At 43.9% G+C, this 25,842-nt stretch overlaps 1 protein-coding gene across 1 annotated transcript; it reads left to right on the top strand.

Moving 5' to 3' along the window:
* The first annotated feature begins 34 nt into the window (after positions 1 to 34).
* ALG13 (ALG13 UDP-N-acetylglucosaminyltransferase subunit) lies at positions 35 to 25,842 on the top strand. The gene is made up of 27 exons (XM_059859663.1): positions 35 to 214; positions 641 to 806; positions 990 to 1,128; positions 2,397 to 2,505; positions 4,129 to 4,465; positions 4,638 to 4,765; positions 5,499 to 5,549; positions 6,253 to 6,299; positions 7,238 to 7,310; positions 8,640 to 8,721; positions 9,066 to 9,246; positions 9,961 to 10,036; positions 10,745 to 10,853; positions 12,055 to 12,119; positions 13,003 to 13,103; positions 13,693 to 13,817; positions 14,496 to 14,730; positions 15,474 to 15,645; positions 17,536 to 17,668; positions 17,903 to 17,938; positions 18,072 to 18,127; positions 18,745 to 18,807; positions 19,164 to 19,335; positions 20,530 to 20,652; positions 23,759 to 23,799; positions 24,622 to 24,805; positions 24,921 to 25,842. The coding sequence occupies exons 1-27, from the start codon at positions 134 to 136 to the stop codon at positions 25,184 to 25,186; spliced, it is 3,351 nt and encodes a 1,116-aa protein (XP_059715646.1). The 5' UTR covers positions 35 to 133; the 3' UTR covers positions 25,187 to 25,842.

The raw sequence follows: 25,842 nt of genomic DNA, 5'->3' as shown, positions 1-25,842 counted from the left end.
AGGAGGGCCGGGCCCGTGAGGGAAGGAGGCGTTCCCGCCCGCCCCGTCCGTCCCCTCAGCCCGGCCGCCATTTCGGGAGCGCTGCGCGGGCGCGCGGCGCCCCCTGGCGGCCCCGCATCCCGTCCCGGCGGCCATGAAGTCCGTGTTCGTCACCGTGGGCACCACCAGCTTCGATGAGCTGATCGCCACCGCCCGCTCCCCGCCCGCGCTGCAGGTCAGCCGGCCGAGACACCGACACCGGCCACGGCCCCGGCCCCGGGCCGGGCCTGCCCTCCCGGGGCTGGCGCCTGCGCGCCACAAGCTGCCCCGCCCTCCCTGCCACGTCCCGGCAGCGGTGCCGGGGTGCCTGAGGGCACCGGGGCCGTTCGGGGGTTCCCGGGGGACAAGCGTGAAGTGTTGGTGGAGGAAGGGGAGGGACGGTCTGTGGTGCGGGGTGGGAAAGGGAGGAGGCAGCGGGGCCGGGGCCGGGTAGTCGGGAGCTGGGCACACACACCCTCTCTATCCCCGCCTCATCCCCTTCATTCCACGCCTGCCATCCGCCCCTTCTTCTCCATCTCTCTCTTCATGCCCCCACCCTGCATCTCCCCACCATTCCCCTATCCCCCATTATCCGCTCCATTCCCCCGTCCCGTGCCCGCAGGCGCTGCAGAGCCGCGGGTACCAGAAGCTGGTGCTGCAGGTGGGCCGGGGCTCGCTGCCGCAGCCGCAGCCCAGCAGCAGCCCGGCCGTGGCGGTGGAAGCGTTCCGATTCAAGGACTCGCTGGCTGAGGACCTGCAGAGCGCAGACCTGGTCATCAGCCACGCAGGTACAGCCCGGCTGCTTCTGGGGCTGCGGGAGGGCCGTGGGATGAAGTCTCTCCGGCCCAGGGGTGGGCTGGCTGGGAGTGCTGAGGTCCACACTAGAGTTGGGTTGTTCAAGGGGCTCCCCTGTTTCAGCAGCAAGTAGGGGGATATTTGATCTCTCACCATGTTTTCTGTTTCTCTCGTAGGTGCTGGTAGCTGCCTGGAGACTCTAGAGAAAGGAAAACCACTAATAGTAGTAATAAATGACAAGCTGATGGACAACCATCAGCTTGAGCTGGCCAAACAGCTCCACAGAGATGGCTATGTCCTCTACTGTAACTGCAGGTATGGAGCTGCTGGGGCTGTTCCCACTGGGCAAGAGCATTCAGTCCATGTGACTGCAGAACTGAGAATGCAACAAGGAAATTAACATCCTTCTCTGTAATCTCCATCTGGATATTACACTTTCCAGAGTGAACAGACTAACACTAGGTAGTAATTTACCACACTTACCAAGCCTTTTGACCACGACCTCTTCTAGTTTTTTTTTTTTTTTTCCATTTGAGGTAACATGTATTTAGATTTAAAAAAGAAAAACACTTGGATTCAGGGGATTAATAAAGCAGATATATATATATTATATGGTTAGTAACTTTAATACCCCTGTCTTTCAAGTACTCATTTAGGCTGTCCTTATAACCAAACTTCCTGAATCCACTATACCCTCTGACAAGGAGTTTCAAGAGATCTCCTGCCTGTCACTTCAGAAGAAAAACCCAAAGTAACAAAAATACACAACCCTCCACCCCACAAGCAAACAATGCATGAAAAAATCCCACCATCACCAAAACCCCTAGCTCCTTTTTTTAGAGTTCATCCTGAATCCTGTTGGGTTTATTTCTTCTCCTGGTTTTGACTGTGTTTTACTCTTTTCTTTTTACTTGGGATTGACTCCACTCTAAAAATAAAAGATGACTTTTAAACTGAAGGCAGAAAAAATGTAACTCCCATTACTTTACTTAGTCTGCATCTTGTTCCTTTGCCCTGCTAGCAGAGTTTCATATGTTTCAGAAGAGCTTTCTGAACAGACCAGGCCTGGCATTCATTTAAATTGAGCAAGTTTCTTAAACTCATTATCTTGGTGCTTCTGTCAGCTTTGGAATTTTTATTTCTTTGTGTTGGGCAGTGCCAAGCATTTGAGCCTTATTTGCAGCCTGATAATAGCAAGTAACAGATTGATGTAGCTGTTCTTTCTGGCTCTGTGATCAGGGGACAACTCTGCCATGTGTTCAAATAGGATGGATTTCCTCCTATGGTTTATGGAGCAGAGCCTCAGATCCTGTTCAGTCTCCCAGCACTGCAACCACAGAAGATTAAAAAGTTTAAAAGTTGAGTTTGTCTCCGAAAGCTGATGGAAATGTGTTCTCAGAAATGCTGCCTACAAGCCAGAGCTGGCTGGGGCCTGCTGCTCTGTGCATTCTCTTCCTTTCCAAACATATCATTATTTAATATTTCCATGCTAAAGAATTACTTATGGATGCATAGAAAGAAAACTCTATTAAAAATTTTCCTATGGGGTGGCTCTTCTTTAATATTTGCTTTTGTTTTTACAGCACTCTTGTGGAGACGCTGCAGTCGATGGACTTGTCAGCTTTGAAACCTTTTCCTCCTGGGCAGCCAGAAAAGTTTGCTTCATTCTTGGATAAAGTTTTTGGGTTACAATAAACAAAACAGAGAAATAAAAAAGGTGGAATAAAATGTGTCATCTTCTCTACTTAAGATCTGCAACGGGGCCAAACACTCAAAGAAAATATCGTTTAATATTAACTGGTATTAAATGGCTTCCAATTTAGTGTCAAACTCATTCAGCTTTGTGTTTAAAAGAGTACAATGCCAATAAGGAGGGAGTATGAACTGTCTAGTGGCATGGACAGACATATTTCTATCACAGAAGCTGCACTGGCATGGTAATTCCACTGATGAGGACAAGCTAAACTACTTCTTTACAGGCATGGCTTATGCATTGTGGTCTCTTGACCTTTTTGCCAAGTACAGATGGAAATAAATTATCTTTGTTGATGTTCCCGATGTCCTGCAGATGCCTTCAGCTCTTGGTTCATGTGTTTAAAGAAGCACTGAAAAGAGAGTTTAAAAGTGAGCTATTTGAGCCTCAAAAGGGAAAAAGGCATGTGGTGTATCCAGGTGAAAAAAGTCACGAGCTGCAAACCTGCTGCCCTTTGTCTGGGTGATTTACCCACAAAACCCAGGACAGGAATGGGCTTGGCACTGCAATCCTCCTTTTGCATGGTGTTACCCCATCATAACCCGTCACTTTGGACTTCTGCATGCCCAGTGTTTCCTGTTTAGAGTATATGTAAGGAAGAAATTCTCCCCTGAGAGGGTGGGCAGGCCCTAGCACAGGTTCCCAGAGCAGCTGGGGCTGCCCCTGGATCCCTGGAAGTGTCCAAGGCCAGGCTGGACAAGGCTTGGAGCAGCCTGGGATATTAGAAGGTGTCCCTGCCCATGGCAGGGGTGTTGAAACTGGATGAACTTTAGGGTCCCTGCAAACCCAAGCCATTCTGGGATTCTTTGATGCTGATCAGAGCTTCCCATTTAGAGTATCGAATTTGACAATGATGTGTTACATCGATTTCTTCAAGTAAATATTTTGAAAACCAAAGGGGGTTTAAACTTCAAAACGTTCATGCATGTTTTTAGGCTTATAATGCTCTAGAACTTTAGAAGTCCATAATTGGTGCTAATTGCCCTTCCCACAAGGACATTATGGGGGGGCAGTGTTGCTTTTGTTGTTTAAAACAAGAAAATAAAACTCCTAAATTGGCCCATCTGATGTCTAAGTACAATTTTCACGAGGAAGTTAAACGTACATAGAAGCACTCAAATCAAGCACAAAGGGCCACAGGTGGAATAAATCAGGACGCACGGTCGTGCAAGGCTCAATTTTGCCAATCCCCCAAAGCTTGCCCCAAATACTAGATTAGGAGCTACAAAGATTTCTCACTCCCTTAACGACTTCTATGGAGTTATTTCAAACCCACTGCTAGCAACTCGCCTCCAGCTCGGGAATGCAGAGGGAATTCTGGAGAAGCACCGGAGCGATGTTCGCGCTGGTTCTCCGCTGCCGAGCGATGAGGTCGAAGGAGCGAGCAGGTGTAGGAGGAGCCGCTTCCTGCGGCTCGGGATGCGCACCTACGTCGGGCGCCGGGCACTCTAAAAACTGTCCTAAACCAACCTAAAATGGCCCCGGCCGGGGCAGCCCCAGCGGGACCCGAGAGGCCGGGGCCGGGCTGTCCCGTCCCGCAGGTGGGCGCGGTGCCTCATTAGCGGCGCCTCATTAGCGGCGGCCGCGCGCCGGGCGCCTCGCGCCTCGCCCGCGTCTCCGCGCCCGCCTCAGCCACCCCGGCCGGGAAGATGCACAAAGGCTCCAAGAAGTACTTCGGGCAGAAGTCCTTCAGCGAGGTGGCCATGGACGAGTACCTGGGCAGCCTGGGGCTGTACCGCAAGATGACGGCCAAGGACGCCTCCTGCCTCTTCCGAGCCGTCTCCGAGCAGGTGCGCAGCCGGCCGGGCTGGGGGCAGCCGGGGCGCCACAGGCCCGGGGCGGGCCGGGGGTGCCCCCAGAGAGCTCCTGGAGAGCCGGCCGTGAGCCCAGAGCGAGGAGGTGGCAGCGGGGATGGGTGGGGATGGCTGGGAATGTGTGTGGGGATGGGTGCGACCGGCACCGGGCTCTTGGGCTCCCCTCAGCTTCAGGTGTCCCCAGGTGCCGCCCAGGCTCTGCACCGCCTCCCGCTGTGGCCGCGTTAGTCTGGAGGATTCCTAACGCGAGGCGTGAGTTAAACTCTTGACGCTTTCTCCTTTGTTACCGTTATTTTCCCAGCTGTTTTCATCTCAAATTCATCACGCAGAAGTTAGGAAAGCTTGCGTCTCGTTTATGAGGCAGCACCAGCCGAGGTTTGAATCCGTAAGTACCGTGTGTTCTGTGTCTGAGCTGGGTGCGTGCGGGTGGGAGGTGCTGTGGGAGGGGGTCTGTGGTGTAGCACTGAGAACACGAGGGTTTGTCACGCTTGAAAGGCAGGAGAAGTGACAGGTTGACTGCTTCTTTATGTTTAGTTGCAGTTACACAAGTTTTATTTGGCTTTGGTTCTGAACTTCCTGAAAACTAGTTACTAAAACCTAAGCAGCGAGTGGGGCAAGTTTCCATGTAGTATATTCTCTGTGGAGTGACCACTGCAGAATTTAGTAGGTGGGAAATGTGTAGGTTTTTGGAGCAAGAAATTAATATCAAAGGATGGTGGGAAATTCTGGAATAATTACATAGAATCATGGAGTTTTGAGGTATGGTTTTTGGTTGGTTTTGTTTGTGCCTGTTTGTGTGTGTGCAGTGTGGTATTGTAGGGTTTTGATGTGTTTTGGGATTTTTCTTTGTTTTCCCTCTAATCACATTTAAGTGCTTCATCTAATCTAGGAGGAACTTGAATATTACTTAGACTCATATCCTTAATATTTTTTTAGAATCTTTTGGTATTCTCACGTTGATACCCCAAATCATTCCTATGTTCTACGTGCCTTGCCCCCTCCAAATCAACAGCTGGTAGCTGTTAAGTAGTCTTAACAGCTAAGTCTAGGTTTCATTTTAACTTTGCTTTCCAACTGCCTACATTTTTATATCTTTTTTCTTCATTGTTTTTTTGAAGTATGTGGAAGGCTCATTTGAGAAATACCTAGAACGACTAGGAGATCCAAAGGTAAGCCTGATTTGAGACTTATTAAGAGATTTAAATTTTAAGAGACTAGAACAGGAAGGTGTTTAGGTAGTTATTTGAAATGTAGTTATTTGAGTTTGTGAGTTTTTTTAGGTAGACCCAGAATCAATTCTAAGTAATACTAAGGGTTTGTACTGATAAAGGTGAATGAAGTATACATTTATAAACAATACCAGTTGTAGTAGAGAATTTGCATGGGTGCAAAGGAGCAGTCTCTGCAGGCTGGACAGTAAAAGCTTATTCATAACTGTAATTGTTTAAGAAGAAAAAAACTAACTATGTGGTGTGTACCTTAAATGAAATGTCTGTCAGGCTTTACAATCCCCTGCTTCTTCCTTTACTGTTCAGACTTCTATTTCTTTAGTCTTTAACCAGTAACCTTGGTGAGTGCAGCAGTTTCTGAAACAAATGTGGGTTTAAAAAAAAAGTATCTAAAGTGACGTGTTGGAGGAGCTCAGTCTTACTAATTTTGGTGATTGTGGTCACCCCATGTAGCAGACTCCTTTTCACTCACTCTCCCTCAAATCCTGATATCTCAACTTTCAGAGCATCATTGCTTTAACAAACTGATGACTTTGAACAGGTATTTTAATAGTACAGAATTTTAATGCTACAGAAATGTAGAATATAGTTGTTGATGTTTAGATTCTTCTGCAATCTCACATAATCTCATCCTATTGCACAGGAAAGTGCTGGCCAGCTGGAAATAAGTGCTTTATCAATGATGTACAAGTAAGTACCTATTTCTTAAGGTTTACTTTGTTTTGCCCTTGATGTGGGGGTTCTGGCCCCAGAACTTTCTGTGTGTTTGCCACTGAGAGGTGAATGTGTGAAATGGGATGAGAAACGCTTCCCTAAAAGACTTACCTACCTGACATGTAAATGGTGCCATCACAGCCCCTGTTCTAATGGGGATTAAGGGCAGGGTCAGTTTCCAGAGATGCTTGTTTGTTGTCTTTTATTAAAGATATTAAAGTTGAATGTCAAGAGTTTGTTTCTAGTGGCTGAAGACTGGAAAATGGGGAAAACTGAGGAGCTGTGTGCAGTGGAAACACTGTGTGGTAGTTACAAGCATGGCTAAAACTCATGTAGGTGTTCTTGAAAGCTCCAGGAGTGAGGACTACCTGCCCTACCTGGTGTGTAAACACTGCTGTTTATTTCAGAGGTAACACAGAACTGTGCAAGTGCTGCTTTCTTGCTGTCTTGCTGAATTAAGCTAATTATATGCTGCCATTTGTATAAAGCAGTCTGGCTCTCTAGTGGTAGGAGATAGAAGCCTCCTTTTGCAGGCTCACTCTGTCCCAGTACTAAAGGAACAACTGAAGCTTGGCAGGAATTACTAGCTCCCTGCACTGAGGTTCTAGGCCTTTTGCAGGGTGCCTAAATCACTTAGACTGAATAGTCTCAGTCTGTGCACCGTTCTGTAAGTATAAGTACTCGGTTTAATCTGTGAGTAAACATCATGGTCTTTCATAGATCATTTTTGTTTTCCCCAAGATAGGTTTGCTCATGTGGCTAGCCCTTTATAGTAGCATTCATTTATTAGGGAACGTGCTTTGCTTGATTTTTCTGTAAACCAACAGCTCTAACTGCTCCCTGGAAAATTCTACACAAGATGGTTCTACTGAGAGTGTGCTCTTGCAAGTCTTGTTTTCTCTCTGCTTACCTAGGAGAGACTTCATTGTGTACCGGTACCCCGGGAAGCCACCCACACGTGCTACAGACAATGGCTTTGAAGACAAGGTCAGTGGAAGTGAGGGCAATTTCCTGCTGTTCCCCTGCCAGTCTGTTTCCTTACTTTTCCTGAAGCTGGATGTGCAATTTTTTTCCATGAAAAGGGGATGTTAATAGGAAGGGATGATTGTAACAAAATGATTGATTTTTGTGACCTACGAACTGATCCCAGTTCAAAAATGGGAGTTATTGGAACAGCTTATCTGCATCAGAACTACTGCTGGGGGCAAAAGGAAGGAGCCTAAAGGACAAATACTGTGTATTACCTTGCATCTGACCCCCCTGGAGCTGTGTAGATGTGGGTGCACAATTACGTGGCTACTTAAGGCATGATGCCAGTGAAGCTGCTGTGGTGTGGATTTCAGTGTGGGCTGCTAGATTTGCCAAGGTGGCCAGTCTGCTCTGAACCTGTGCTGCTGCAGCTGTTAATGATTTGTTGATGAGCATTGCTGTCTTCATTACATGTGCTTCTTTCTTCATCTACCCAGTTTTCTGCGTAGCTTAATTTAATTCCAGAGTGAGCTGAGTTTAAAAATCAAACAGCACGGTCTAAATGCTCAAGGCTTTCCCACCAGAACTCTCATTAAGTGTTGGTAGCTGTCTGGCATTACACTGAGTTTGGGCAACAGCTCCTTCTGGTGTTGCTCCTCCTCACCACAGGAGGAGAGCTTGTGTTGGCAGAATCCACTGAGCACCCAGAATTAAGAGTCCTGGCACCTGGGCTCCTTCTGGGAGCTGGTTTTCTGGGAAGCATCCTTGCTGGCAGTGTGCTGACAGCTGCCTCAGGGCTTCTGCCCATTGCAGTTGGCTGTGGTCGTGTGCCAAGAAGTTTGGTGGCACATGTTTACATGTGTTAATGCATGTGATGCAGAAAGCATCTCTTCTGCTTCTTAAAAGCAAGGTTTTAAGGGCTAGAGAAGTAAATGCTCTTCTAGTCTTGCAGACAGAGAAGGATGAAATGTGCCTTTGACATTTGGGAGAGTGTGTTTTGGGGTGCTGCATGCAATGGGTTGTATTTGTTTTACCTCCTGAGCAAATGGTTGTCTTGGAAACAAACTCCTATTTTGTGTTCAATACAGCAGGATGTACAGATGGGTTTTTTTTTCTTTGTATGATACAAAGTTACTTAGAGACTTTACCTTAATTTCAGTTTTGAGCTGATGCTACAGCTCAAGAAAAGCTCAGCTTTTTCCTGTTTATATTGAGAATATTTACTATTTTCTGGGTGAGTTGGTGTCAACTGTAGAATAAAAGGATATCAGAATTTACTGAATTCATCATAATTGATGGGATTACATCATTCCAGCCTTAAAACTTTTTTTTTTTTAATTTTCCCAGATTTTACTGTGTTGTTCCGGTAACGGCCATTATGACTCTGTGTACACAAAACAATTTCAGGAAAATGCTGCCATTTGCCAGGGTAAACTTGAAATAATTTTTCTGTGAAAGAGAATTGTGTGTTTTCATATGTTTAGAGGCAGGGTTTGTTTCAGTTTTCAGGGGTGGGGAAAAGAGAAATGGAAACTCACTTCTGGTCAATTTTTATGCATAGACGCATTTTTTTCACCTGTTAAGTGGGTTTTGAACTAAATGACTTCCAGAGGTCCCTTTTTCCCAACTGAGTTACTTTATGATCCTGTCCTTAACTGCATTTGATGTCACTACAGCCTTGTAACAGTAGATAATATCTGAAGATCTGCCTGCCCTAAACTGCAGGAGTTCTTATGGATCTCATATTATCGAGCTTTGTGTTGGTTTGTTCAGCTGTATTATATGAGATCCTCTACAAAGATGTGTTTGGCATGGATGAGGAAGAATTAAGGTCTGCAGTTGAGGTGTTTCGAAGTGGATCCAAGAAGAACAGAAACAGTGCTCCTGTAGGAAGTGAGGATGCAAACTTTGGTTGTCTCCATGAAAAAGTGCCCCGAAATCCATCAGAAAAGAGGTAGTATGTTGGGAAGGGGATCTGGTAAGAGGAAAGCAAAAAAAAAAAAAACACCATGAAAACCTTGCAGAGGACAACTTTTCCAAGTTTCTATGAATTTTTATGGAATATTAACTCTTCTTTTCCTATGATATGACACAAACACAAAGCTCAAGTATATCATGGAAGAGAGTGTGCTTTTCTTGGAGCTGGGAAGTGCCATATAATTGACTGTCCTCTGCTGCAGGCTGTGCTATAGTTGTGTGTTACTCTGTAAAATGACAGCTTCTTTGTAAGTAAAATTGCTCCTTATTCATTAGAGCTTTTTTTTATTATTTTAATGTGAGACTTATTCTTCTAAGCCTCCATAGCTCTGAAGGGCTTGAGAGCTGCCTCTGAATGCTTGCAGACAGCATTGGTTTGATGGTACCTGGCACAGAGTGTCTTTTTTTACTTGACAGTGCAAGAATTCAGTCAGTGGGATCACCTTCATCCTTTCCTAATGCAAGCAGTAGCCCTCATTAGGGGTGGGTATTGGAACAAGCAAAGGTCAAGTTCTTAAAGCTTGGAAAAGGCTGGTCCTGCACTGCGTTGCACCTTGCTGGTGTTTAAGGCAAAATGTGCCACTTGATGGCACCATGGTGCTTTTTCAGGTTGTCTGAACAGTTGGTGATATTAATCCTGGCTAAAAATCACGTGTTGTAGCTTTGGTAATCTTATTTTCAATTTTTTTAGACTGGACGACTGGGAAGGCAATGATGCTGACAATCCCCAGGAAACCAAGTTCAAACAAGGCATTGAAGAGCAAAAGGTTTGGCAGTTCAGGAAAAATCCTTATGGTTTGCTTTTGGGGTTTTTTTTCCCCCTGTTGTATGATGTTACCCTTGTTAGGGTTAAATCCTCTTTACCACTTTCTAAAAATGCATTTTTGGTTAGTAGGTGGCTTATTTCTTCCATCTACTTGTCTTTTGGTTTTGCCCTTGAGATTCTCGTAAACTAAAAATGGCTCTTTTACTTTCTGAAATTCTCTAGTCTTTCTCTAGCTGATTTTTATTTCCCCCAAAAGATGGAGCTTAGCAGATGTTTCCCGATTTGTTTGTTTTTCCCCAGAATGTGGTTTAAATTAGTTCCCTTTTGTCTTGACCACAGTATAAATTGCTTCAGAATACTTCTAGAAACTGTACAGTTTTCAGATACAATAACCAAAATTCTCACTTACTTTTGATGCTGTGGCTTCATTGGTCTGGTTGGCTTCCTTTGATTCATTTTGAGTACAGAACAATGCCAAGTGTTACTCTTGAGCCTGTTCTGCTTTCCAGAGTCAGTTTGCTCAGCACCCGAGTGCCTGGATCTGTTTTCCTACTCTTGAGTTTTAATTTTTAGGGAAATACAGTGGAAGATAAAATTTTGGAAAATAGCATCTGTACTTTTTTAAATGGTGCACAGATGCTGGCAGAATAGAGACTGTGCTAACACATGAAATGCACTTGTTAATGCTCCATTCCAATTCTCTTTTTAGCCTCCAGAAAATCCTCCAAAGATGCCTGTTCCTTATAAAGTGCTAAAGGCACTGGACTCTACCATCTATCGAAATGTGGAGTTCGATGTTTGGCTGGACAGTAGAAAAGGTATCTTTGGAAAGGGAAAATCCAAAAAACTCTTCCTGTAGCAGGGTTAGCATTAAATTTATGAATCTTGAGTCCTGTCACCTGTTTCTTCACAGCTGAAATGTGGAGGACACAGGTGAACCCAGCAGATAGCTGTAGGTGGGACATGTTCTTGGTTTCCTGTCTGCCATTCAAAGCACAAAATACCCAGCCTTGGATACTATATAATGGTACAAGGTTGCTAAAAATCTGATCTCTGCTACTCATTGACTGTACACAGGAAATAGGAGGATTCAAAGCAGAGCACAGAACTCTGTTGCCATTCTGTTGTACTGGAAAGCTTTCAAATGTGAGAGTTTTTTTGTTACAGCATGTGTGCAAAGACTTCTTTTTAGAGCACGATTTTGGCCTCAGAATTGTATAATAATGAAGATCTCAAATTTAGCATTGAGATCTGTCAGAGGAGTTTTTCTCCTGCCTCCCAGCCCTCCTGGGCTTGAGCATTCTGCAGAGATTTTGTGGTTCTCGTGGCTTGGGAAAGGTTGGTTGCTTTTTGGCATTCACTTTGGCTGATCTGTAAAGCAAGAAGTTACCAAGAAAGATAAGTTTTTAAGTGATACTTAATGTCTGACCCAAAGTGCTTTGCATGCTGAAGAACTCCAGCATTTCACCACGGTGTAATCAGTAATGAGGATCATTAAAATTCTTGGAACAGAGTGTGGTAACCAATTATCTGTGTAGAATACTGACGTGCAGAAAAGCCAGGCAAGGAACAGAGGTAAAAAAAGCTGAAATCTAACGGCAAGGAGACTTTAGGCAATGTTAGCTTTTCCTGGGTGACATTTCATGTTTGCCAAGTGCCACTGGGACTCCGGCAGGATAAGAGATGTCCAACATTTTTAATTCCAGGATTTATATTAAATGCAGGATTGGCTGTGTGCCACCACAGAAGCTGCAGTGTTGTAGCAGTGCTGCTTGCTGCATTAACTGGCTGTTGCTGGTCTCATGTGACTTAGCCTGGTTATGGTCTGTTGTAAGAACACCTAGAGTTACTCCACTGTTACTATGGGGAGTATTCAGGTATGCACAGGAAGTATTTAACTCAATTAGCCTGTACATTGTAGTTGGCTGCTGTCATGAGGTACTTGTAGGATATGTGAAGAAAGAACAGTAGCTTAAAGGCTTTTTTCCCCCATTTATTTATTTATCCATTTCTTTTTAGAGCTTCAAAAAACTGACTACATGGTGTTTGCTGGGAGACAGTACTATTTAGGAGATAAGTGTCAGGTCAGTACTCAAAGGAGACTCAGTTATGATCAACTGTTAAAGCTATTTTAAATGGACTATGATAAGCCATGAAGTCATTTGACTTCGTAGAATTCTCTATTGCTTTTCTCATTCTCTTCCCTGTAGGTATTCTTTTAAATATATTTTTTTTTTAAATCTACCTTTAAACGTGGTAGTTTGATAGAAAAGCAGTTTGGGGACTCAATGTAAACTAGTCATCCACATTCTCTGAGTGTGGAAGTTCCAGGCAGAGCTCAAAATGCATAGGGAGTGCTTTTGATGTATTTGTCTTTGGATTTTTCACTTGGGATAAGCAACAATTCTGGATAGCCTTACCTTTCTCAACAGTGAAGTAGCAAAATATTTTTATAAAATAAAAAGAGAAGAGCTAAAAAGGGAGGAGTAGAATGATCTGAACAGGAGATGCTAAAAGGAAGGTCTGTTTTCTTTATATTCTGATGTTATATGTTGTGAGGGCACATTTTTTAAATCAGTCTTTAAGGTAGTGCTAATGATTTACTCAGTGACTTGTTTTTCACTGAGCAGAGCTTTCCTTTTCCTATTTTATCTTCTGTTCTCCTCAAGTTCTTAAGCAGCAGTCTTCCTTGGCACTTATCTGCTGGGCACAGGGGATAAAAATAAGTTGGGGAGCTGGTATCTTGCTTCTCAGTTGCTCACAAGACTGATTTTATGTCTTTTTATCCTCCCTGAAGTTAGTACACTGCTCTTTAGATTGGTTGCTGTTTTGAAGAAGTATTTGAGACTCCTGGGCCAGCTCAGTAGCATGGGACTGGCTGGGAGCAGCCTTTGCTATTCGTGGTTTGTGGGCAATATTCTGATGCAGTTTAAGTTTTTTTAGAGCTTCCCTTGTTCTCTCTTCCAGGTGCGTCTGGAACCAGGAGAGAAGTATTACAATGCTCACATCCAGGAAGTTGGGCAGGATAGCAACACCTTGACTGTCTTTGTTGAGGAGCTGGCAGAAAAGTAAGCAGTCTGGTGATGACTTCAAATTTAAACACTTTCTGGTTGAGGGCTTTGTTTTTTTCTAATGACCAAAATCATTATTGTAATGCTTTGTGTGAAATCTTGCTGCTCCTCCTTCACTGGAATGTAAAAGTGATCTCTACAGTTTGGGCTTAACTCACAGAGAGCAAATTGCCCTCTGCTGTTGCATTTCTTTGGAGTTTTTATGCTGTACCCAAGCAACAAAATAATTGGCACTTCTGGTGAATCTAATCACTTTCTCCCCCTTGCTGTTCAATCATTCTCCCTCCTCCAAAGCTGGGATTGACAACATCCTGCAAAAATTCTGTGTACCTGCTTTTAGGAGTACCTCTAGAGGCACACAAATGCAGGTAGGGGGGAGGGAGACTTGACCCAGGAAATAAGCATTTAAATTAAAGCCTAGCTTGTCTTTTCTTATGAAACAAGTAGCAGTAATGGGTGCTTGGTGCCAGAAAAACGGATTATTTATTTTCACAAGTTATTTCCTCTGTCTTCGTGTTGCTTCAGCTTATGTTATTGTGCAGAGTATATCCCTGGGGCGCTGCTAACATGGGTGTCCTTCCTGCAGGCACACAGTTCCTTTGGCAAACTTAAAGCCAGTGTCACAAGTGGCTCCTGTCCTTGCTTGGAATGTGGCTCACAACAGAAGAGGAGCTTATCAGAAAGTAACAGGTGGACACTTCTCAGGAATAGGTTTGTACAAGGCTTCCAGAAGCATTTCTTCCCTGGGGAAGAAGGGGAGTTGCTCATGAGAGTTGTAACTGTAGCAGTCTTTGGATTTTGGAATGGACTCAATTCCCCCTGTGATGTAAAACTTGGCCACTGTGGGGGTTTGATGGGAAGCTATCTTTCAGACAGGGATGAATTTGCCTTTGCAAATGAGCAAATCTGTTGAAATAAAGAGGAAATCTGGTATTGCTCAAAATTGCCCAGAACAAATTTGCCACTTGAGAACCATCTAAAAGACACGTCAGTGAACCAGAGAGCTTGTCTGACCTGGCATTAGCTGAGACGCGTGGATGGGCCAGGCACCCACTTAAATATGGGTTCCATTTAATTTTGAGGAGGAGTTGTGAGGTTTTTTACTTTTATGAATAAATGCAGCCTGCACAGAGAGGTTTTAACACTGAGTACTGGTTGGATCAGCTGAAGCTGGGAAGGTGCTCCCATGTCAGATGCTTGTGTCATGTAGAATTCCTTTTTGATTCTTTTAAAGAAAGGTCTGTGGTGTTCATATTTACAATGCACTTCTTCTGGAACAAGCCACTGGCTTTCTTCTCCATGGGTTCAAATATTAATTCTTCACTCTTTTGAGGCCATAGCTCAGGTTTAAGGTGTAAATCTTTTTTCTGTCCTCAATGGAAACTGCAGAAATGGATATGAAAACACGGAAAAGGATGCTCAAGAAGGTCCGTGGGAAGGAAGTGTTCATGGCTGTGGCTTACAGCAGGGGACAGCCAGTGCTGCCACCCCGGCTGCAGCACAGTGCTCCCTCAGGGCGCTTCCCTCCCATCCACTGCTCCCAGGGAGGTGCAGCCATGGCACCCTACAAACCCTACCACCAGCAGAATCCTCCCAGACAGCACCGCGACTCCGGCGTGCCCAGGTAGGAAGCTTTGAAAACGTGAGCTGGCTGCTTATTTCCTGTCCACTCTTGATGCAGACTGGTTGGGAGAGGGTTTGTGCTCTTCAGGTAACACTACACCTGGGAGGCACTTCTGGTAGTTGCACTTTTTCCCCTTTAAACTCAGGGAATCTGCCTGTTTTATAGACAGGGGTATATAGATGTTTTATAGACATGGGGGGTGTGTGTGTGTGTGTATATATATATATTTATATATCACCTGGAGAGAGAACAAGGGAAGCTCTAAAAAAACTTAAACTGCATCAGAACATTGTCCACAAACCACGAATAGCAAAGGCTGCTCCCAGCCAGTCCCATGTTACTGAGCTGGCCCAGGAGTCTCAAATACTTCTTCAAAGCAGCAACCAAAATAAAGAGCAGTGTACTAACTTCAGGGAGGATAAAAAGACATAAAATCAGTCTTGTGAGCAACTGAGAGGCAAGATATCAGCTTGGCCCTCAGATAGCATTCTACCCCAGCCCAGGGGAGAGAGGCTGTCAGAGTTATGACAACTCATCCTGGTGAGTGACAACAAACCTCTTTCACCAAAAATTGCTCTACCAGGCATTAGGCAGGGTGCTGGGGCTCAAGTTGCCTGTTTGCAGCAGAGTGTGAAAAAGCAGGTTTCTCGGTGGCTCTGCAGAAAGATCTGAGTTCAGACTGAGCAGCCAAAGGCAGGTGGAAGTGCAGGTGGTGGTGACTGCTCACCTGTCTCGTTCCCCAGCTCGTACAGCCGCAGCCGCCGCCCGCTGCCGTGCGTGAGCAAGGAGTGCCAGTACGGCTTCGTGCCAGGGGCTGCTGAGGAGCCCCAGGGGCCAGAGGAAACTGTCACTTTCTGTGAAATCGAGGGGGATGACACTGCTTTTCCTGCTCTGCCTGTGAGTTATGAACAAAGGGTAAGCTGAAGCCTCTCAGAGAGAGAGGAAGAGGTGGAAACTAAATGGATGATGATTCTTAACCAAAAAACCTGCTGTATATTTAGGTATTCTTGGAGTAAGGTTTAGCAATTTTGACAATGGAAGACTGAAATTAGTCTAGTTCCTGTAAAACCTTCTTGAAACCTCATTTTTTCTAGATATTCCCTTCTTTGAATCCTCAGTAGCAACACTTGATTTCTTCCATGAATATTTTCATAAACATAATCACGTTTCTCCTTTCCATTGCAGTTTGAAAACAAAATCTTTTCCTACTGTGAATGTCTGTCTAGCTCTAAACATTGTGGGAGAAAGCTTTTCACTTGTTTACCACACTGTAATTTATCATTTGGGGAGCAAGATTCAGAAACTGGATAGTGATAGCCTGGGTTTTTTTCCCTATGAATTTGTAGTTGTGATGTTTTGGATTAACATGTTGTTCCTGACACAGTTTCTTCTGCTATAGAAACAGGAAAAAATTGCAAACCTAGACTTTTCTTAAAGCAGTCTTTTTGTTGAGTTGTAGATAAAGTGGCAAAGTGTATTCTTAAACTTTAAAATGCTTTTTTTTCTTTATTTGGAGTCTAAACCTAGTCCAAAGCTGGGAGTGCTAAAAAAAAAAATCAGTTTTTACTTAGGTATCTGAATAGGAAAACAGATTAAAAAACCACAACCAACCTGGTATGTTTGAGTTTTTTTTGCTATGTTGAAGCAGTGAACTATTGTTAGACTCATATTTAAATGAGGAAGAGAGAATGTGCTTAGGGCTGTTTCAGCACCAGTCATTTTTGCTTTGTTCTGATGTACTAGATCTGTAATCTTTGCTCTGATTTTTCCTCCAAGAGTGCCAAGGAATAAGGACACATTATCCTGCAATTTTTTTTTTCCAACATGAAATCAATACAGCTCAGTGGCTTTTTCTCCCCCTTTGCTAGACTTGCCTGCAGCTCCTAATGAATAGGTTTTCATGTTCATTCAGTGACTTTGTTATTGTCAATGCCAAAGCTTTTTCTGTCTCTTACTAAACAAGACAAGGAAAGGAATGTGACATTTCCTGGGGAAAGATGCATCTCACAGAGGACTCTGCCATGCTGCCAGAGGCCTGGTGGGAGAATCTTCTGACTTACCACTTCTGCTTCAACCTTGGAAATCTTTCAGGCCTCTTTGAGCACTTTATCGATCTCCTAGTCACCAGTGGCTTCTGAGGAGAGTTTTGAGTGTCACCCTAGCCACAAGAGTGAATCAACTTCTTTTACTTAAGCATCTCAACCCTACATTCCTCCTTCAGAGAACTGATCTTTTAAACTGGAGTGCAGCTAAAGATTGATTTCAGTGCAGCAGCAAAGGGCATGTAAAAAACTGAAGGAGTGCTGTGGGCAGCCTTGGGGTGTGCTGCTCTCTGAAATAGTCAGGGTTGCACGTGTGGATCAGCCTAGTGCAGACAGTGCTGTCTGTGCCAGCAGCCACCTTCTGGTTCCACTAGTTGGGACTGAGGATGACCTTTCTCCATGGTGGTCAGAGTTTGGACGAACTGATCTGCTGCTGGTGTGGGGGCAGTGCTCTAGAATGAGGAATGCACTAACGCAGCCTTGTCTGGGATCTGCTCCCTCCCTGCCTGAGTTCTGGGAGGGAGCAGCTTGACTGCCTGCATAGGACGATAAAAACCTTCTGGATTGCCTTAACTGTGCAAGGCAGAACAGAAGGAAAAGGAAAGAAATGTTTGTTGCTTTGGAATGGACACACAGATGATGCTTCTAGTAAGCTTTGGTTGCAGCAAGCTGGGTCTGCCTGCCTGGTTCTGTGTGTCTGTCTATAGAGCATGGAAGGGTTCCAAATGATTTCTAAATGTGTGCTTCTGACTCTGCTTTTTAGGGCCACAGTAGCCATGCTCCCATTGTCCATGGTCCAGGGGCATTTTGGGTAGCAAGGAGAGGTCCAAACTCTGTTCCATCCAACAAGCAGACCCTGAGTGCCTTAGAGGAGGAGGAAGAAGCAAGTGAAAATGGTGAGTTCTTAAAGGATTAATAGACAAAAAAAAGGTTTAAGAGATTGTCAATGTGCTTTTCATTGTCAAAAGTAGGTTCCTTACATCTCCTAAAGGACGCAAAGTGAGATGGTACTGAAAGCAGATTATTAACAGATGCACGGAAGTATAATTGCAGTAACTCAAGGTGTAAGCCTTTTTGCCTTCCCCTTTTTCCCCACCGAATCAAAACTTCCTCTTCTTTTTCCCTTGTAGGGAAGTTTCATGAGGAATATATCTATGTATCTCCAGGTAAGTAAAAGTTTATCTTTACTGATAGAACACTTGGTTGAATGTAATACACTCGATCATGAGCTTTGTATATGTTTCTGAAGGATTAGATTTAGTGCAGCTCTTCTCAATTCATTTTGCCTATGTCCTCCAGATCCCAACTGTGAAACTGCAGCAGTGTTTAGTTCAGCAGAACCTACAGCTAACTTGGTAAGTTTTACTCACAGACTGTTCAGATTTGAGATCTTTGAGGTGTGTGGCATTCATGGAAACTGTCCTTGGATGCATAGTAAGCTAGAGACTTAATAAAATAAATGAAATCAACATTCCTTTATATATTTACCATCCTTTTCCTTCCTGAATGGTGAGGTTTTATCTGAGTCTGAAAGTGCAGTCTGAATTGCACTGGATCCATTAATAATTTTCCACCTTTCCCTCTGCAAAGAAAGAATGTGTATTTTAGTGCTGTTTACTTTTCTTTCTCTGCTCCAGACAGCACTTGCTTTTATCAGGCCACCCTTCAGGTCATATTCAGTTAATCTTAGCCCTCTTCTGTGGGACTGGAGAGATCTCATCTCTGGTAGAACTTATCTTGGAATTTAATTTTTGTTTTATTTGAAACTAAATTTTTAGTCACCTGCTGCTCTGCGGTGGATGTGAAAGCAGTCCTGAGCATGCCAGAATAAAACTGTGTTTAATTGAGCTACAAAAGACACTCAGGGTGTATAGTCCATAAATTTAAAAACAAAAAATAGGGGTGTGGTGTATGTGCCTTGTGGCTTCTTTGCCACTGAAATGGACCATGCTTTGCTTTGGAATCCCTTCAGGAAGAAGGGCCAGTCTCGGTGTCACCTCAAGATGAAGTGGCTTCCTACAGCTATCCCCAGAAGGTAGTGTCTGGTACTCTGAACTGTATCTCACACTTCATTGTGGTGGCCCTGCAGAGAGGTGACCACTCTGCTTGGACTGTGACATTTTCTGGGGACCCCTCACAGCCTCTGGCAGCAGAGAATGCAATTCCCTGCAAATACAAGCAAAACAGAAGATGCCTTGCAGGTGTCTGCAACTCTAAACTGGTATTTTCAAGCCAATTTTTACAGAGTTTGGATAGTTAGTGCCTTTACAGCTAGGATTTACAAGATGGATTTGTGTGAAGTGAGAATTTTTGAAGTGTGTGGTATTTTCCTAGTCTTTGTCAAAGCCAGTTGCAGAGGCAGACTGTTGAATACTCTTGACTCTTTTCCAGGTGTTGGTGAACTCTGCAACAGTTTCCACCTCCACAGATGTTTATACTGCTCCAGCTACAGGTGTCTCTTCAAATTCTGCTGCCTCCACTCCAGCCAGTGTCATAACAGCAGCTCCCCCACAAACAGCAGTGCAGCCTGTCATAGTATCTCCCTTTTCTGTGGGGAGGCCAGGTAGAGTGTACAGACTGCAGCTGTGGACTTGGAAATCCAAGTTTACATTTTCCCCTCCCTTTCTCCCCCCCATCCAAAACAAGTGTTAAAAAACTTCAAAAAAAGTCACTTGCTTTGGTTTAAAATTACATAGTTGTAACTTGGCTGCTGGCTTCTTGTTTTGAAGGGGCTGTTGCCCCTGAATTTTTGTGGGAATTGGAGGTCTCTGCTTTGGGTTCCCCTCTTGCCAACTTTAATCATTAATGCCAAGTGTTTGCTAGAAAATTCTTTTCAGAAGGCAGAAGTTCAGTGTGACTGCTTTCACCTCCCCTTTCCTACAGCTAATTTTCCTCCTGAGTTGAGGTAGCAAGCCTCTAGAACACCATCACTTCCAGGAGAGTCACTGGGTGGGATGTTCCAGTGTATTTTTGTGACCCTTAGTTCCCTCTGCAAGGAGATCAGGTCTGTGGGTAGTCACAGGGTGCATTCTACACCTTAGCTGCTCTATCTGCTTTGCTCTTAGAAAAGGGCACTTATAAAAAAACTCTTTTCCTTCTTGCAAAGAGCATTTCTCCTGTCTTCTATAACTTTTCATTTAGCATCTAGAAAATCTCCACATTCCATTCTGCTCAGTTCTGTCTCACTTTTTTTTTTTTTTTTGTTCCTACTCTGTATGAGAGTTTAGTCAGCGCAGTTCTCAAAGCTGTCTGCTCACTGGTGCCAACCTGCTGCTGTGTTCGAGGTGTGGGCTACCTAAAAGGATATTTAACAGTTCTCTATCCAGAAGATTTTTGTCCTGATATGTCTCAAACCTTCCCTTATTTTTGTGGGCTTACTGTCACGCTTCTGAGGACTTCAGGTGATTGGACTAAAGTTGTTGTTCTCTTACATAATTATCTGCCCTAGAAGTCTGGCCTGCCTTCCATTATGAAGAAATTATTGAAAAATACTTTTTTTCCTTTAATGAGGATATACAGTTTGCAGTTAAGAGAAGTGCAGTTAAGGCTTGAGAGATGGAAACCTTCCTATCTAGCTTTAAAATTTCTTCTGTACACCTTTCAAAGTGATTGCTGAACAAAGTTTTGTTAGAGCCTGTATTTAGGGGCACCGAGGTGTCAAAGTGCATGCTGAATCGTGTAAGCTAACACCTTATTCGTTTGACATACCATGGCAAAGCTGACCTTTTGGGTGACATCTGTTTCCTTCCAATTGTAGCAGTTTCTTCAGTGCCATTCCCAATTTATTCAGCTCCTCTTCCCCCAGTGAGTGAGGTGGGAGAAGCCAGTGCTGTTCTTCCAGCTTACTCTTGTGATCCCAGCGGCAGTGATTTGCCTCGAGGTAATTAATGATGGTGGTTTGTATTTTTGTTTCTGCTGCTCTCCAGCACACTTCTGACTTGTGTTCTCCTTGGAAGCTTAGCAGAACACCAAGTGAGAATACTATAGTATTATAGTGAGAAGAAATGGTTCCCTGCAACTCGCAGGGAATGACAAATAATTTTATAGATACTTAAGCTAAAACATTTTCATTCCCAATTTGGAACAGAAACTTTGTATCTGACTCAAATATGTGATTATTGCAGCTTTAGACAGCACCTTAAATAAATGAAAGCCCAGGAAGAGGGTGTTTGGCCTGTATCAGACTTGTTTGTGGCCAAGTAATCACTTTTCTAATAACTGATGAAAGTAAGAACTATGTATTTATAAGTTGTGCTGTTGCACAGTTCAGTGGGGTATTTTAGTTGTTTCCCTTAATGGCTCCAAGCTGTAATTCTGTGGTATTACAGACTAGGGCTGAAGTGTAGGGTCAGCTTATTCCTTGGGTGGGTAGCTTTGTCACACAGTGCCATCAGCTGGGACGGTGCCTAAGGTCCATGTTGAGCAGTGAGTGCAGAGACCAAGCCTGCTGCTTTCACACTGCTGCTACTGTGCTCTGCAGTTGTTCTGCTCCCTCCCCTGTGCCCTCAAATCCAAGATTTGTTCATCTTGGCTGTTCTGGTTCCCTTCCCTGCTTCCCTGTCAGCATCACTCTGACCCCATGCACACATCAGAGTTCCTGCTTTCCAGCTTTAGTTGAACGCCCTTTAACTGAGGCTTTCCCCACTTGGGAGAATGGGGTGTGAAGTGTGCTGACAGGAATCTGGAGTGGATGTGGATTAATAACCTCTCCAGACCCTGCCTGCAGCTCTTCAGCTGAGTCAGTCCACATCACATTGGTCCTGTCCTTGGCACAGGCTGTAGGAATTTTAAAGGTTGCTAGTTAACAATACTGCATGTAGCATTTATGTTACATTGCTGGAGTATAACCTAGATGGCTTTAAATGAAGAAACTCAGCAGGTTTGGAGTAGGGTAGGGTGAAGTATGTGGGTGTGCTTGATCTGGAGTTCTGTGTGCTTTGCTAAAGACACTAGGCCTGCTATAGATGGGCAGCAGGACTTGTCAGTCGACTGAAGTCCTGGACCTGGGAGGAAATCCTGCTGTGGGCTCTGGCATTTGTTGTATCTCCATTTATTCCAGTTTTCACAGCATCTTGTATCTTGTTTTAATGGCATTTAGGATTTGTCAAGTGTGTTTATTAACAGTGACCTCAGGTGTCCTGCCCTTGCATGGTGCCTTGTATTTGAAGGAGCTGTTGATAAAAGCCTGCTTGAAATTGCTCTGTTCCAGAAACACAGTTTTAATATTGGCCAGAGCTTCCCAACAGCACAGTAAAAACTCTTATCATGAGATGAGACTTTTATCAGACATTAGTGTGGTCTTTATATTTTCATATCAGAATGGGTAACTTTTTTGGGTTAGCTGTTGCTTCACAAGCAGCATGTTTTACTGAAGATAGACTTGATTTCCAGACGTCTAAAAGAGGAATCTAAACACAAACTGGTCTCGTACTGTACTGGCTTCTTTTCCATCATTCCACAGATGTCAGTATTTCCAGTGTCAGTTTGTCACTTCAGGCTCCCAGCAGTTCCTTTGTACTGTTATTGCTGCTATGGAAGCAGCTGTTTCATTCAGCTCTTATGCTTGCTTTGCATAGATTTGCATAAACAATTGAAGAACAAAATTGGGTTTTGAAAAAAACATCCAACTTCTTCCAGATGTAGATGGAATTTCAGCTGGATACGAAAAGGTTTGCACTTGTGTAAGCCTTTGAGTTATTTTTACTATTTCACTGACCATGGTCAGTGTTACAGCCAGACCACCAGTACCTCCAGGACTAAGCAAGGAAGGATCTGTGAGCATTTCCTGAAACAGCTGCATGGATTGTTGCCCTGATAAATGGGCTGAGCAGTAAAAGAATTGAGAATTGGCAGCAGCAACAGAGGAATAAATCCACGTGCATTTTAAAATTGTGGCTTGCTTTGCTGATGCTTTTGCCTTCCTGCAGCAAACCACAACACAAAGTGCCACAGAAGCAGGGCTGGGGAAGTGTGGAGATGGGTGGGCAGGGAAGCACTGTGGAGCCTGGTCTAGGGGAGGGTGGGTGCTTGTGAAGATGGAATGTGCCAGCTCTGGAGGTGTTGCTGAGTTAAACCCCTTAGTGGCTCCTTTTGAGTTGTCTCCCTGTTCTCCCTTGGCTTTAGTACAGCTGGGAGCTCAAAGGCTGCTCTGGAATAGGTCACTTGCTCTTCCTTCAAAGCAAATCTGTATTGAAATCTAAGAAATCAATTTTTCTCATGCACAGTTCCAGAACTGCATCATGGGATTAAACACACACCATCTACCTTTTTTTTTTTTTTTTTTTTTTTTTTTTTCTCCTTTCAGTGGGTCACCTTTAAAGGTTTAAAGCTGCTTCATGGGTTTTGGACAGTTGGAAATGTGTTTCAAAGTTCAAACCCTGTTGCTTTTGGAGAGAGCTTTCAAAGTGCCTTCACACACCTGGGACTGTTTCTCAGCTTATCACTTACTTGGCTGGGGACAAATTATTCAGTACAGGGAAGAGAGAAGGAAAAGACTCTGCAAGAAGGCAGGGAACTGAGTACCCTTGTGAGGAAGGAATTTATTCCTTATTCCTGCCTCCACTGATCTTAATAAAACAGCTGGGGAGCCCCAGAATTTGGTGAGAAGCTCTGTGTTAAGTCCTGGTTCCTTAGACAACTTTTTTGATTATTTTGTAAAAAAATTGAGTTATCACTTGAGTAATCAAGATGAATAAACCAAAACTAAGCCTAATGTAATCATTGAATTAAATAACTAATTGGCCAGACAAATGCTCTGCCATTGCACAAACATCTAACAGGATTTAATTTAAAAGATAAAACTAGTTTAACAACTATTTATATTCAAAATACATTCTTTACCCTTGAAATTTTAAAGAAAGGGTGGTGCTGAAATACTCTTATTCATTAAGTAAGAATAACTTCAAATAAAATGTTCCTAATATAAGTTGCTTTTGCTTCTTGGTTTATATTCCTCTGCTCTTTAATGTCTTGTACTTTAATTTCAGATACAAAGGTCTTGCGGTATTACTTTAATATGGGATTGCAAGTAAGTGCTTTTAAAATGAGTATTGCAACTGCCTGTGAAAACTGCTGGGTTTCCTGACAAATATACTGATTTATTCAAAACTCCAAGTGTCCCAAATGTGCATTTTGTGCAGTCCAGTGACTTATTAATATGGATGGACTTTCTTTATGGCGATTAAAGCCTGGCTCAGGAAGTGAAGTTCTACCTCAAAATATGAAGTACACCATATTAATTGTTTTACTGTGGGTTGTGGTAGTTTTTTAGTTTTTGGGGGGTTTTATTGTATTTTGATGGTGGATAAATATCCTTTCTATGAAGAGAAGGGAAGAATCTGAGCCATTCTTAACAGAATTTGTGTACTTAGGTAAGATATCAACGACCACTTAGAGGTGTGTGGATGGAGTCTCCTAGGGCTTGTGCAGCTGAGCTCAGGCTGGTTAGCACCATTTCCCTGTGCTCTGGAGACCTGCTCTGCTGAAGCATTCTCTGTAGCAGTAGTTAAATGCAGTGTCAGTGCTGCTGATCAGGGAAGTAAAAAGAGCAATGTGAGCTCCTTCAACTGAAGAAATGGGGAAAAAAATCTCTGAATATGACAAAGTTAATGAGTGGGAATCTTCTTTGTCTGTAAAGATTTCAGACACAACAGCAGTGTGGCTGTTGCTGCAGGTATCTTTCCTGGTAGGCTATGTTGGTTTGATGGGTTTTTTTGTTTGTTTATATCTCTTAAAGGGCTAGGGAGAAAAAGAAATCCCTTTTCCCTAACTTTAGCTCTGGGAGTAGCAGTGATTTGGAGGAGGGCTGGAGAGTGTGTGGCTGTGACCATGTTTTTCCTTTTCCTGCAAGTATTGCCATCAGAGCTGCTGGCCTTCCATGATGTATGTGCAGCCAGTGCTGCCTCCATCTCCAGTGGAAGTTTACCCAGCCTATGCTGAGCCAGCTCCAGTCCTGGATCAGTCAGTGCCCCAGCTCTTCCCTGATGCTGGGCAAGCTGAGGTCCACCAAGTTCCCTTGGAGGCATCAGCAAATGGTTTGTACTTGAGCAATGCTGCCTTCAAACTCATGAAAGCCTGCATAACAAGGCCATCAGTGGGGCTGAAGTGTGTGAATGTGCTTTTTGTTCTGTTTTGTTTTTTTTTTTTAAGGTAACTTCCAAAACACAGAGCCTCCAGCCCTGTCCTATGGGCCAGTGTATTACCCAGTGGTGTCAGACCCCTTCAGCCAGCAGCCTGTGCCTGGCTTTGACTCTGTGGTTCCTGCCTACCGCTACATTGGCACCTGGCATCCAGTCAATCCTCCCCACGGAAATTCCCCGCCTGTGGCCAAGGCTGGGAGCTCAGGAGCACCACCCCAGGTCGGCTACATGGCCTCCCCTAACCCTGCACCTCCTGATGCACCTCAGGGAATGTAAACCTGGGAGCTGGAGGTTCCTCCTTGGCTTCTGGTTCTTGTTTGTCAGCTCTGGTTAATATTGTTTTGTAAATGTTATCCTCTCTCAGAGAGTTGAGTCAGTTGCTCAAACTGTGTTCAAATTTCATGTTTCTCCTTAGGTTTATGCTACTGATAGATGACAAGATGTTGCTTTAGTTGATTAGGAAAGCATAAGAGAAAAGTACTGTAGTGCAGGGAACAGCTTGGATGTGAGTAGAAAAAGGATGCTGTGACTAAAGACGTGTTGTGTATCTCTGAGGGCTTGCACTGAGCACTTAAATACCTGGTTCTTGCAGAAGCACTGAGCCACTGCCATCACAACTCAGGTAAACACTGGGCACAAGGTCATTAGAGGGGGATAATAATGTTTAAAATAAGTTGACTTTCTCAGATTTTGCAAAACAAAGCTGCTTTGCATCTAGTGGTCACATATTTGTAATAGCTTTATTTCTTCTGTCTGACTTCGTGGTGCATAGGTTTCATGGCTCTGGAAAGTGTAAGAATAATGTTTTGATCTGTTGTATATTGTTGTATATTTGTAAGATTTGTTTTGTGAAAGCTGTTGCACGTACAGGGGTGGCCGTGGTGGTTAAGTTGCACTGACAGCACAAAATAAAAGCATTGAACACCTGAAAA

The sequence above is a fragment of the Haemorhous mexicanus genome, chromosome 14 (genome assembly GCF_027477595.1).
Source record: "Haemorhous mexicanus isolate bHaeMex1 chromosome 14, bHaeMex1.pri, whole genome shotgun sequence".
NCBI classification, from domain to species: Eukaryota; Metazoa; Chordata; class Aves; order Passeriformes; family Fringillidae; genus Haemorhous; species Haemorhous mexicanus.
Note: the sequence above shows the minus strand (reverse complement) of the source record. Positions and strands in the feature narration are given on the sequence as shown.